We start from the raw sequence: 14,961 nt of genomic DNA, 5'->3' as shown, positions 1-14,961 counted from the left end.
AAACAATGGCAAACCTAAATTGAGAGCATAAGGTTTATTCAGAGTACTTAAGAGCTATTTTTACTTTGCCTTTACCGAACAATCCTATGCACGTACTCCAATCTAAATTCACCAAAATGTGAGCTTAGTGTATAGTTACTCTGCATAGGGTTGCACTGTTAATCACCCAACAGAATCTTCACAGACTTACAATATCAAAGAAGACTTGGCAAACATCAATAGTGTTCAGGAGTTCACAGACATGGTCCTTCGAAATAAAGAGACAGAAAATCAAATCACTCAGTAGAACCTTTATCTTACAATTCTTTACCAAATTTTAAGCTGTTATCAGCCACTCGGGTTTTGCAGAAATGCATTTGTGCATGCTAGGATTAACTATTTTAGTGTAGAAACCACCTGGTTTTGAAAGAGCTTTTCATTCCAGGCACTGATTGGCACTTAATGGGAACTTTTTGCGATGGAACATCCCCCGCTGCAAGGACAGCCATTTTGTACTGGGGGTTCCTTATAACCAGGGCTTTTTTTCAACTGGAACGCGGTGGAACAGTGTTCCGGCACCTCTTGAAAATGGTCACATGGCCGGTGACCCTGCCCCCTGATCTCCAGACAGAGGGGAGGTTAGCTTGCCCTCCGCACCACTGGCGCGGAGGGCGATCTAAATTCCCCCCTGTCTGGAAATCAGGGGGTGGGGCCACCGGCCATGTGACTGTTTTCACTGAGGGCGATTTAAACGTTAAAAAACTCCCTCCTTGTTCCAGCTGATCCAAAGTGATGTAATTGTGCAGTCCTGGAAGCATGCACGCACTCTGCGCATGTGCATGTGGTACCGGGGCACCACCTCCCGCCAGGTGTTGCCGCCTGTGCTGGCAACGCACTGAGTTCCACCACCTCTTTCCCAGAACAAAATCCCTGCTTATAACGGTATGCATAACAAAATTCCCAAACCAGGAAAACATGAAAATAACTGTTTGGGGGGTAACTATGTGATACTCTGGAACAGTATCGCTAATGCTTTGGAATCACAAAACCCTCCACCTGAAAAAAATCCATGTTTTTTTTTCCTCCTAAATTCTAGTGCTTGGCAGCCATGCTGCACGAACTTATGTTTTCCTTCGATTCTACTGATTTCCTGGCCAATGGCAGATTCTGGCAAGAGAGAAGCACGGAGTAGTCCCATCTAATCCCAAACTGCAGAGAACTGCCATTCTCCTTCCCCCATCCTTGTGGATGAAGAGTCCCCCCCCCCTTTGAAAGGAGAAGACTCTTTATAAACAGCTTCCCTAAACCCTCATATACATTCCCAATTGAAAATAATGGCCCTGGAACTCTGGAAACCCCACTCCCAAAACAGAATTGAGTCCAACCTGATAATATCTACCCAGAAATAAGCAATCACGGTAAAAAAATCCCACTCCATGAGCCCAGATTCAAAGTTGTAATGCATTTTTTTCTCAGTGCACACTTCTAATTCCTCACCTTAAATTCCATAACATCAACAAACGTGAAGTAATATAAAGCCAGATTCTTCAGAATCTCTGATTTTTCTTTCTGCAGCTGAGCAAGCTGTTGCTGTAAATGAAACACACACATATACTCTACAGCTCTTACAAGTAAATGTGTAATTCTTAAAAAGCAAAGGAATCTTACTTGCAAGCAGCAAGCAAACTAATTTCTACACGTCTTACCATGCTCAAATGCTTACTACATTTCTCTAATACCAAGATACTGACATTGTTTATTTGTTTTTAAAATAGGACAAGTTACCTCCCACCGGTGGAAGCATATACCAGTGTTCTGAAGAAAGTTGGCACTCTCTATGTTTTCCCTTCAGACCTTCCTTTCCAATTCAGGTTCTGGTCTGGTCTAGCAAAGCATAAAGCAAGCCAACTAGTCAGCCATGGCTACTGCCTGGACCTGTCCATCTACACAAACAGAGAGAAATGGGGCTCCAACAGATTGGATGTGATTGCTCACGGTGCACTGGGAGGACCGTGCCCATTCTTTATTACTGCTGACTAACAACTAGTTAGTACGCATTAGTGCCAAAGCTGCTATTTAGAAGAGCTACAGATAAAATTTAAAAATACTGAAAATATTAGTTACACGAATAATTAGCCAAAGCAAAACAGTTTTGTGAGCACAAATCAGCATGATGAAAACAAGGACAGATTTCTTGAGGTGAGAAAAGAGGTGACAGCAGAGTTTATAGATTTTACTACAGACAAAACAATATGCTTTTAAATTCAGAACTTACCAAAAAGAATATCCAGGTAAAGCCACGTTAAGCATGCAAAATAAAATGTAGATACAAACATAAAATACAGTAACGGTTCTTTAACTGGTTCCTTATAACACAATATACATTAAAACACAAGCAACAAAAGAAAGAAAGATGAGAGAAAAAAAGCAGAAGGCTAGCGTGTTACGACGACACTGGTGAGGAAATGGAAGAGAAAAACACGAATAAGAAAATTTTTAGTGGACAGAAAGATAAGATTTTTCACTCCATATTTTTCAGCAACGCTCATTTAACTAATTTTTGCAGAATGCAAGCTACTCAGTGGAACAGAAAAGAACAGTGGGGGGGAAAGAACAGCTTCCCTTAAACTTTCTGTACCATTATAAATTAAAACTGTTACACTTGTAAACATACCAAATATTTTAGAAATGTTTCTTTAATGCCCACAATACCATGTATACATTAGAAACAGCTCCCCATTCAGGGTATCACATATTTAAGAATACACCCTTCTTCTCACATAAATCAGAAAAATCGCCACCATCATTACATAGGCCAGCTTCTTGAGAATGTAGAATCTCTTCTTTAGGAGAAAGAAAGCGTAGGACTAGTTTACATATGACCCTGTAATCTAGAATGCAGCCATGGAAAGATGTGTGTCTCTTCCACCATGTATGTGTACAATGAGAAATGCTTTGTGAATAAGCAAGTAGGCCGTATTTACATGATTCCCAACCATACCCAAGGGTGGTCAGAAGAATGCACAAGCGGAGACGAATTATTCACATACAGGCTCATTCCGCACACGTTGGATAATGCACTTGCAATGCACTTTATCAATCGTTTGAGGTGGATTTTTTGTTCCGCACACAAAAAAATCCGTTCCAAATGATCTATAAAGAGGATTGGAAGTGCATTATCCAACGTGTGCGGAATCAGCCACAGACCAGATCCTTATTTTACATTGCACTGCATCATGAATGAAAGTGAGCAATCTTTACACATATAACACCATGGCATAAAATCAAGTGTGTGAACTGACACGTACAGAGGGAGCGACCGCAATGGCATAGAATACAAATGCCCAGGAGATTAAAACCATTTGTTGCTGGAAAGGGACTAAAGAAAACAGCAGTTTGAGTACTCGTCATAGAGCACGCTCTCTTTATCATATTATTGACTAGGATTTTTGACTGGGCAAATCCCAACCTTATTTAAAAATGCTACTGGGATAACGCAACCTCCTTCTACGAGATTAAACATCCGTTTGGCTTTCAACTCAGAAGTCAGGGATGGGTGAATGAAGATCTGGATCTGTTATGCCACACACATTATAATCTGAGACCACCATGATTCTGAAAGCCAGCAACGTCCATGAAAAGGTTATTTGAATGATGATCATATTTAAAGATACTGTACACCACAGCCCTGTTCTGCTAACAGTCATACCTTCCACTGCTGAACCTTCCGCCTCTGGGGAAGGTAACACCATTTAGCATTCCAGAATAGCCCAAAGATTGTCTAAATAGTCTAAACTACCTCAATCATCACATTTCAGATTCTCCTTTTTATAGGTAAGAAGGATACAGTAAATAGATGCATTTCTTTAATAAGGAAACTGATACTTTACTGAATCCGTAAGATCCTACAGACAGAAAACTCTTGAACTGTTTATTCCTGAACTAATCGTTGGCCATTTAGCTGATATTCACCTTCCCCCTGCAATATTTTATCCTCACTTATCCCACATTGTAATTGTTTCTCTTGCAAATAGGAACAACTGCAACTTTACTTCTAGAGGAGTTAGCCGTGTTAGTCTGTAGTAGCAAAAATAGAAAAGAGTCCAGTAGCACCTTTAAGACTAACCAAATTTACTGTAGCATAAGCTTCCGAGAATCACAGTTCTCTTCGTCAGATGCATGGAGGGACGAAGAGAACTGTGATTCTCAAAAGCTTATGCTACAGTAAAGTTGGTTAGTCTTAAAGGTGCTACTGGACTCTTTTCTAACTTTACTTCTGTAGAAGCAGTCTCTATACCTTGCAGGAAACTGATGTTAACCTTAGAGAATTTTTAGCACTATACTCAAAGTTTTCAGCCAAACATATTCCTCTTCAGTCACTTCCTAAAGTTGTAACTTTCTAGCTTTAATTTTTTTGAAGGTGTGACTTGTATTATTATAATGAAAGGAAGAAGCACTGATATTCAACAGACTCAGGCATACAATATCTGTGCTTCCAATCCTTACTCATTCATCTGAAGGTCAGTACAGAAGCAATGTGCCCTGACCCGATAGCCCAGGCAAACCTGATCTCGTCAGATCTCAGAAGCTAAGCAGAGTTGGCCTTGGTTAATAATTGGATGGGACACCTCCAACAAAGACCAGGGTTGCAGAGGCAGGCAATGGCAAACCACCTCTGATAGTCTCTTGCCATGGAAAGCCCACCAGGGGTCACCATAAGTCAATTATGACTTGAGGGCACTCTCCACCACCGCCACAGAAACTATGTGCATATACTTATATGTCTGTAGGACTCTTTCCATGGGATTGGAGACCTGTACATTTCTTTTCAGGCCTCCAAAGGAACAGGCACAAAGACTGATGGCAGAGCCCGCTACTGCAATTCCAATATCTATCCCTAGCAGCCTTAACATGTTTTAAAAGTCCAAAAACAGCTAAAGATGTTATCCTCACTGTCTTTAACAGGAGTATAATTCAAGTCAAGACACAGACATAATTATCCTGGTATCATCAACAAAGACCAGGGTTGCAGAGGCTGGTAATGGCAAACCACCTCTGTTAAGTCTCTTGCCTTGAAACCCCCACAAGGGGTTGCCTTAAGTCAAGTAAGACTTGAGGGCAGGATTTCATTCATTCATCACCGACCAAACACCAGCAAGTGAATTCCTAACCCATCGTACCAGGTTTTGCATTAAAAAGCAGCAACAGAAGAGATTAATGGTAAACATTATGAACCGCTAAGGAGAAGATCTATTCTTCTAACAGAAATATGGAAAAATGCTTTTAAAAGTCAAAACGCAGCATAGCAAACAGCATGGAACAATATAGGAAGGCCAGAGAAACATTTCCTCGGCCACAATGACAATGCAAGCCATTTGCTCTAGGCTTTATCAAGATTAACTTGACTCAGAAATATTCTCATAACTTTTTAGCCACCAAAATGCAAAGTACAAATAAAATGTGTGACACTGAGACACACACAATCATAAAAATTAACTGAAAAGGTAGTATAACTTTTTTTAAAGAACTGTTACTTTTCCTTACCATTTTTAAACTGAAAACAAGACTTTTTTTAACACCAGAAGATCAGACGTTGAGATTTACGGCAATGATTTGAAGACATATGTGTGCTGACAGCTGTAACAGCAATGAAAACTAAACGGTCCCACTTTTCACCCCCAAGTAATCTTCTTCTGTTACCAATCACGGTTCTCCCTGACATCCACTGCAAGAATGTTTGCTCATTTCTAGCCAAACAAGCAACAAAGTTTCTGGGTGACTCCATCCTAACGAGGAGGAAAGGCATGTTTCCTACTGCAACAGACTGACTGCCTCAGTTATTTAAGGCAATTCTATTAAAGGATATTAATTTTCATCAGAGGAGTGGGTCTCCAAATCTTATCTGGAAATAGGATTCCTGTTGAAACAGTCTTTTAGTTTATGATGAGAAAAGGCAAAAAAAGGTCTAGTCACCCCTGATAACAATAAAGTGACAGCTGACAGAAAGGCAGCTTCTGGCAGATGTCTGAAAATGAGATTCTGGATTTATAACTGCAGTTAGTGCCTGATCCTGTAATGTAGTTCCCACCACCATCTTTCTACCAAGGATACCAAAGAGAAAGCTGCTTTCATCTCTGCTCCATAACGAAGTTCTTTTGTAGTTGCTGAACCTACCTGGAAGCGGAAAGGTTTTTCTGTACGCTTCTGAAGCTTCCGAAAGAAAATGGTCTGCCAGTTTAAGGGTAAATTTAAATTGTAATAACCCAACTGTTGTTGTGTTTTTTACTCAGACAGGAGGGCTGCATTGCAAGGAAGGGGTCTCAAAAAGATGCATCAGTAAAGAGAGATGGACTACAGACATCGCTGCTATGCACTGTCTGTTGCTGTACATACGATCCTATCATACTATGAAACTATCATACAAATATTTCCACCATGTTGGTCATGCATTGGCACACGAGCCAATTTACCCTGCAATACGGCAGAAGGAAGTGCCTCAAATCGGGCTCTGGAGAACGCCCATCAGTAAGGCTCATGAGTGATGCTGGAAAGGGAAGGAGCAGCAGTAAAACTGGGGCTGGATTTTAGACATATGAAGTTCTTGGGCAACAAAGCTTCACTTTGTAATTCGATATCAAGAAGTCTCTGTGTAGTGGAAGTTCCTGCCATTTGTTAGAGACTTGCTTACGCTCTGTTCAGCATTTCTTCAGCTCTGTATTGGATTTCTGCTGGTCTTAAATAGTTGCAAATGTGCACTTATATACCCTATGACATTGTTTATCAAAACTTCCCTTAAAGGAATTCCACCCTGCTGAAACTATCATACAAATATTTATTTCATGGAGTTTATTAACATGAAAATGCTAATATACGAAGAAAAAATGGCGACAATACCTATCTGCTTAGAAATTCAAAGGTAAATAACCAAAAGGCCACTACTAAAATTACATTTTTATGTCTAAAACGTATAGACTGCATCCCTTTGGGACGGCATTGGGGCTTCAAAATTATAAGCACAAGATGAGTAAGACTGGATATGCAGGTTATTTTCAAGTTTTTTAACCAACGTTTTTTTAAATGTATCTGTTGGTGCAATTGAGAATGCTGAAGTAAAACACCATCAGTGCAATCCTAAGCAGAGTTACTCTCATCTAAGCCCATAGACTCCATTGAAATCAATGGACTTAGACTGGAGTAACTCTGTTTAGGATTTCAGTTAGTACAATGGGATTAGACTGGAGTAACTCTGCTTACGATTTTACTGTAAACCAAAGAAGAGAGAGCACCAAAAAGGACAAACGCTCATAAATAAATGAAGCGTATTAATTGTGTTGGAACTTGGAATTCTCAGGCACTCGTGCAAATTGTGCCATGCAAGGAATATGCACGCCTATTACTTGTGTCCCCTTTCTACCTCTGAGAAGAAAAGCTCTGACCCTAAAAAGCTCATAGCCTGGAAATCTAGTTGGTCTTTAAGGTGCTGCTGGACCTAAATCTTGCTGCTCTTCTCAATTTTCAACTATAAACAGCCAGTTTACACTGCGCTTTCTGTGTGCCTGTGTTAAGTGCTCTCAAGTCCTATCATTAACAGTCTTGCTCAGATCTTGCACACTAGAGGATGTGGTTTCCTTTACTGAGCCAAGCCATCTTGTTTTGTGTCCTCCTCTCTTCCTACTGCCTTCCACTTTTTCTAGCATTGTTTCTTTATCAGAGTCTTGCCTTCTCATGATGTGACCAAACTAGGCTAGCCTCAGTTTTGTCATTTTAGCTTCTAGGTGGAATTCAGGCTTGATATGATCTAGAACCCACATATTTGTCATTTTGGCCATCTGTGGTATCCGCAAAACTCCTCCAGCACTACAGCTCAAATGAATCAATGGTTCAATGGGCTTTCTGCAGCATGAGAATTCAGCTACAGTTATAAACATTCTTAAAATGCTTTGTGCCCAATGTAATAAAGAGCACGCAACACGACACAAAGGGATCGGAAACACAAACTAGAGACAAAAAGGAAAATTTAAGGCGTGCCCTTGCTACAGTCTTCTTAAGGGGAACTGCAGCCTCACCAAAATGGCAACTCCTTCAGTTTAGAAAATCATCGAAACCGGGAGCCGCCCCGGTCAGCATATCTGCAACTATTTCCTAGAAAGCAGCCACTTTCATCTATCAGCAAAGATATGCAGCATCTTACATTTTCAAAATGCTGACCCCGCAACATTCCTCCCAAACAAACAGGCTGGAGATGGCCTGAGGTATGCCAAGAAAGCATCTTGGGACAGGTCCGAATTAAGAACGTCCCCATGCTAAGTAGCCCGATCAAGGACTCGGTAGCACCCATTCAAGGAATAACAGAAGTATGGTTGTGGATTTTCCGGGCTGTATACCCGTGGTCTTGGGAGACCACGGCTATACAGCCTGGAAAATCCACAGCCATCGTTCTCCGGCCGTGAAAGCCTTCGACAAAATAACAGAAGTAGTTTAGCAGTGACCAAGGAAACAGATCTACCCTAGAACCCCACTTCATGTCAAGCTTTCCACTAAAGCTACATTAAATGACCCACCACTGAAGAGTGATTCTAAAAATGTCTGCTAATAATGGTCAGTCTGCAATACTGATTCACTGCACGATATAGCCTTTGCATACATTTTCACATTCAAATCAACTTTCCACCTGCTACTCAACATCTAGCAAATGACGGTGCTGCAAACTTGCTTCTGGAGACACAATCACGCACTGCACAGTACGCTCATGTTCCAAACTGGACTGTGCTGCTGGTCCTTAACAAGAGTTCTGAAGTAATGCAACACCGGATGCAAGAAGTTTCTTCTATCATTTCAGCATCAATGGAAAAACTGAAACTATGTAACACTCGCCGCTCAAAATTCTTTTGTTTCTGGTGTACGATCATCGTTTCACTTAGATTCTACCAGTGAAATTCAATATTGTGTTCCGAGAACAGGGATCCATATTTAGATGCAACAGAAGTACTGCCTTGAACAATTATTTAACGCACTCAAATATTTACATAAATTGTTTCATTACTTACATTATTGTTGCGTGTTTCGACAGCTGGAAATTTTCTGACAATGAATTTAACAGCTGATTCTAGATTTTTGTCAATAAGGTAGGATGGTTTTGCTTTTGGGTCTCCACATGCCTAAGGAAGAAAATTTTAAAAAATTAAAAAAAAATTCTCACTAAATATATACGTGTGTATATATATACACACACACACACACACACATACAGATTATTTTTAAATTATATATACGTATTACAGATTGTTTTATTTTATAGATTTTATATACATATAATTTTAAAATAATCTGCAGTCAGAAATTAGGAAGATTTCTTCAGCTTTCAAGTGAAAAATGAGTAGGGATTGTCAGAGCTGGACTACGCAATGGGAGACAGTACACAGATGCTCCTACTGGAAAAAATGTGTGCAAGTTGCAAAGCAGTTAGTGCAGAACAGCAGGGAAGGGGGACGTTCAGTCTCAAAAGAAGATATTTCTACTCAACATGTAAAGTAGACAGGTTTGCCTTTAATGCCCACCATGTACTAGTGAAGCTAATGAACTGTCAGACAACTCTACGGTCTTACCTCAAGAGGAGAGTGCTGGAGATGTTATAATATTAGTGTATCTTCTGAAGAAAAGAACCAAGCAACTGGTAGTTATCATGGTTTCTCTGTAATTTCTCTCGGGGACATTAAACAACCCATACACCCTCCTTCTAAAGAAAACTCAAGTTCAAATGTTCCACTGAGGTAGAACTCTGTATGTTACCAAATAATCGTTTAGGTATAATTTGTTTTGACCTCAGAACCATATTCATTATACTCAGGCCTACAAACAGACCACAGCCTTACAATTATATTCCTCACAGAAATCAAGTCTGCTACACTGTGTGTCCACTCTCATTGCTCTGCGATCTTTGTGGGGGAGAATCTAATTCCTGCTGGTACAAGTTACACAGCCATTTTAGAGGCAAAATAGCCGAATTGCCACACGCTGTTTTCATATCAGCTTAGCTCCTAGGCCTTCTGAACAGAATTGCCTGCTTTGCCACATTTGCTTTGGGACAAGAATCCAAATACTGGAATCTTGCCATTAAAGTGTCTGTGTCAAAAGCTGGTGGCCCAGTTGAAACGTGCCTGGCCCCAGATTAAATGTTACGCATCTCTGCGTTAATCCAGATGGGAGAACTTATCAACATTAGAGTGATCTCCAATGAAATCTGTTAAATGACATTACAGTCCAAATCAGCCGTTACAGGATTTAGAAAATATAAATCTAGGACCTAAGAAAACAGTAATCTCTGGTAGCTAGTGAAACTTCAAAGAGAAGTGTGAAGCTTTTAACTCTGGCAAACATGGGCTGAAAACAGGGCTGAACTGTTGTAGGTGTTATGTAACACCAGAAATCTCCACTCAGAGGTATATGGTGCAACGATTTTATTCCTGTGCCAGTTTCTCTTCTTAAGTAGAAAATTCTCCCTGGATAGAGAATGTGTGTTGCATGCAAACTGTAACATGCTATGCATTTCTACACAAAATAAGTGAAAAACCAAGATGGTGATTTATCGACTTTTCTACAGCTGCTTTGTGGATTATAGAGACAGAAATCATGGACCATGAAACTGATCGGAAAGCGGGCAGAGGGAAGGTGTGAAAAAGCTTTGCAAACCTTCCATACTTGTCCTTGCTGGGGAAGCATTGTAACAAAAAGAGAGAAGATTACACATAAACAAAGGTTCCTTGAATTCCCACAAGCATGATGTTCAGAAATACAAACTAATATATTCAGCAAAGTTAAAACTAAATTTTAATACAGTCAACTATTATTTCTAGTGGACAGTGAAAATTCTAACAGGCTCTACTGCTACTACATATAGTAGCAATCATATGGTGAGTAAAACACATTGCATCACGTCAGTTCCCCAAATAATCTGAGCCAAAGGGGCAGGGTGTAAGGAAAGGCATAAACAGCAGACAGCACATGCAACTTTCGGGACTGCAGAGCAACTGTCAGTGAAATGTTACATACCTGAAATAGAAACGGTAGCCAAGAATTAAAAAAAAAAGTCATTATAGTATAATTCTAAGGCTGACTTTACAGTTTGCTATAAGACTAGAAACTTTACAAAGATCTCTGTATTCAAGCACCTTTTTCTGAACAGCTAATCAGCGTGTCTGGTTTTCTTAAAATACAGAATATGCTGACTAGTACTCTTAGGCAACCTATTATTTTTCATCACATTACAGTAATGATACATGCACCAGTAAACGTGGAGAAAAGCAGAAGACCGCAGCAAGTAGAATACAGCTTAGAGCTGCGATCTCCAAGCTGGGATATCCCTGGAGATTCTGGGGTAAAGCTTAAGAGGGCAGGGTTTAGGGAGCAGACTTCAGCACGGTATAATGCTTATGGGCGCTACTCTTCATTTCCTCCTGGGGAACTGAGCTCTGTCATCTGGAAAGCAGCTGTAATCCCAGGAGATTTCCAGGCCCCACCTGGAGGTTGGCAACCCTAATACGGCCAGAGTGGTATAGCAGTTAGAATCTCAGACTAATACTATGGAGATGTCGGCTCAAATCCCCAGTGGGCCATGAAGCTCAATGGGTGACCTTGGGCCACTCAAACTATTTTGGCATAACCTACCTCACAGGGCTGTGAAAATAAAATTAAAGGAGGGTAGAACCATGTGCCCCCTGAAGGAAGGGCAGGATTAAAATTCAGATAAGCAGAAATATAACTTTAACGCAATTTCATTTGTATTCCTGTTCGTGCAACATTCTTGGCTGTGACTCACTCGCCGTGTTTCTCTGGTCTAATCTGCTTTCAGGTGTTTATTTACTTCGAATGCTGGAGACAGCAGTCACTTTGTGTCTGCCATCTTCAGAATTAGAAGCAGATAAACATTTGATGCCCATTTAACTCGGCATAATTAAAAGTCATCGGAAACTAGCTCTTCCTAGGGAGCTCAAATCACTTAATTTACAAAAGTTCTAGAACAGTTTCTCACCCCTCCCTTTTTAAAAATTAAAATTAAAAGTTAGTCCTACTGAACCTCTGAAGTAGATGAAACTATTTGTATGTCCGTGCTTCTCATTATATTTGCTAAAAACAGCATCAAAATAATAACTGAGGATGTGTGAAAAGAAGTTTCACCATTCAATCTTCACGCTAAATATATTGTTCATACTTCCAGAGGAAAAAAGAATCGAAGCCTACGATGACTCCATGCAAGTTTCTGAAAACTCAAGTCATTGTTTAACAAATTTTCACCTCTACCATGGCAAAAAATATACAGTGACTATTTAATTAAAAAACAGCAAATTAGAAGACCATATCACCTTTAAAAGCATCCCAAGACCTAGATTCCACTATGCTGGAACTGTTTCTGGATAACAAGTCATCTCCTATTTCTGGCTACATTTTCAATATAGATCCAAGGGACATATAACATGTTAAAATACACAAATCTGCCATATAGAGATGGGCACGAACTGAAATGTGAACCAAAGTTCGTGACGAACCGGTCCATTTTGTGGTTTGTGAACCAGCAGTTCGTCAGAGCCCATTTCTGACGAGCTGCCATGAACTTTAGGCTGGTTCATCACTCCAGACAGCCTGGCGCTGATCAATCAATTTCCTAGGCAACAGGGGATGGACTTCCTGCAGACTTTCTGCCAGGGTGGATAAAAATCAATGATTTTTTTTAAAAAATCAAAAAAAAAATCAGATTTTTTTTTATTTAAATCGGATTTTTTAAATTTAAATCGGATTTTTTTTAAATAAAATGCTTTTTGAGGAAAATATATTACCATCCAAAGGTTATTCCATCATGAAATAAAGATTAGTTTTTAATTATGTAGAATAAGGCTGTATATGTTTAATTTTTTTTGGTAAATAAATTCCATTAATCCATTCACAATGTCATGCTCTTCCAGAGGTTTTTGTAAGATCATTGGGCAGTTTCTCTGCCTACAAGATATTATCACAGTTGCTTGGTTTTGCAGTTCTCAAAACTGAATTTGTGTCAGCTCAGCAGAGATCACATGCCTCTTCTTCACAGCAAAAATGTTATAACATGAACAGAGTTGAGAAAAAGACCTTAATCCTATTGTTCTACAAACCTATGAAGACAGAATCAACCCCTCCAGTGCTAAGTTTCAAGAAGTTTAGTGAATAGAAACAATATTTTTCTGATTGTTTGGAGTGGAATAGATCTGCACAAGAAGAAACTAAGTGTGAGGAGGGAGGGGCGAGCAGTACAAAATGAAAGTGAAACTTTTTGAGCACAATACTGCACAAGTCTTTGGATCTTTTGTGTGTATGACCTGAGGTTTATCACATTCTTTCCTTGGAGGAAAAACCCTATAATGGCAGCAGGCCGTAAAAGAGACCCAGTTTGGAAATACTTTAATGAAGTCCCTTTACCTATCGGTAAGGCAGGCATGCGTGCAAAATGCAAACACTGCAACAAAGAAATGCAAGGCCTGGTGGCCCGAATCAGTCTTTATGTAGAAAACTATGATTTAAATCAAGCCTTACTCACTAGTGATTTAAATCAGTTTGATTTAAATCAAATCCACCCTGCTTTCTGCTGCCCTGGAAGTGGCCTTCTGCTGTCCTGGAAGTGGCCTTCTGCTGACCTGGATGTGATGTTTTCACGAACCAAACGAACCGGTTCGTGAACCAGGGCAGGTTTGTGAAAGTTTGTGGTTCGTGAAATGCGATGAACCACGAACCACATGGTTCATTTTTTTTCCGGTTCATGCCCATCTCTATTGCCATGGCTTCTGCCCTCCATGCCCCCTAATGTACCATTTCCTGAAGCCAAAACAGTGCTGGGGGAGGCATTAGTTGCCTTGTCATGGTGGGAAGGCAGGTATCTCTCCTCCCCCTGTGCTGTGGACCCAATCCAAATTGGGATCCTCTGGCACTTTTTTCCTTTTAATTTTTTTAATTTTATTTTACACACTGACAAACATATGCAACAGAGCACCAGGATTTGAGTCCAGTGGCACTTTGGAGACCAACGAGGTACAACACAGCTTGTATCTTTTCATTTTGATACCCTCCCTTATAACACCTCATCCACCTTTTACTGGAATATAAAGGTTCCATTCCTACTCATGTCTGAAGAGAGCTCTGACGCTCGAAAGTTTACACCCTGAAAATCTTGTTGGTCTCTAAGGTGCTACTGGACTCAAATCCTGCTGTTCTACTGCAGACCAACATGATTACCCACATAAAATATCCAACAGAGTTCAATGAGACCAAGAAGCTGCAAATATGTTTACTCACAATTCAGTGAGAAAAGCAAAGTATAAATAGTTAGCTTAATCACTTCCTTCAAGTATTTCACATAAATCAAAATTAGTTATCCATCTGATTTGCCACTGGCGTGCAGACATCAATTTTTTAAAGTTTTTCTTTTAAAGTAAGATGTCAGTTTGATCATGTAAAATTAATTTTTAATTTCTCTAACCACGCCTTTTTTACTTGGGAGTTTTTCTTCCAATATCTGGCACAGACAATATGAGCAATTCCTACTGCATACAGAACCAGTTCTTGAAGAGAAGACAGAATATCTACAACATAATTTAACAACAATTCTCGTGTACAAGCAATCATATATCCTATGCCAGTTGAAATACTGGCTACTATTGTATTCCAGTATTTTACCATTCATCAACACTCTCATAAATTGTGAAAAACATGGTGGAATCATTGCTGCAAAACCAACAGTTACAATATGGCTATGAGTCTCCATGGTAGACACGTAGCTTGGCTGTAGCAGGTTTATCTACCCATTAAGAGACAAATGTTTAGCAAAACCAGATAGGTATAATTCTCTCTGAAGTGTACAACTTCAGAATATAAGGGGGAAAGATCAAATGTCTGAATACTTTCCAGATCAAAATTGTAGACGGAGAGCACATCGGGGAGAAGGGTTAAAGCCCCCACCCC

At 39.9% G+C, this 14,961-nt stretch overlaps 1 protein-coding gene across 2 annotated transcripts in view; it reads right to left on the bottom strand.

Annotated features, from left to right (window-relative positions):
- NCKAP1 (NCK associated protein 1) overlaps positions 1–14,961 on the bottom strand; it is an 87,818-nt gene that overhangs the window by 61,043 nt on the left and 11,814 nt on the right. The window contains exons 2-4 of one of the 2 annotated variants that reach the window (XM_054970565.1): positions 9,027–9,137; positions 1,477–1,569; positions 191–247 (exon numbers count right to left, since the gene is read on the bottom strand). In XM_054970565.1, the coding sequence (XP_054826540.1) occupies positions 191–247; positions 1,477–1,569; positions 9,027–9,137 (261 nt within the window). The remainder of the gene's footprint in view (positions 1–190; positions 248–1,476; positions 1,570–9,026; positions 9,138–14,961) is intronic. The other variant, XM_054970566.1, reaches the window with a different exon arrangement.

This window comes from Eublepharis macularius, chromosome 2 (assembly GCF_028583425.1).
Source record: "Eublepharis macularius isolate TG4126 chromosome 2, MPM_Emac_v1.0, whole genome shotgun sequence".
Lineage (NCBI taxonomy): Eukaryota > Metazoa > Chordata > Lepidosauria > Squamata > Eublepharidae > Eublepharis > Eublepharis macularius.
The sequence above is the reverse complement of the archived record's forward strand: the minus strand, read 5'-3'. Positions and strand labels throughout refer to the sequence as shown.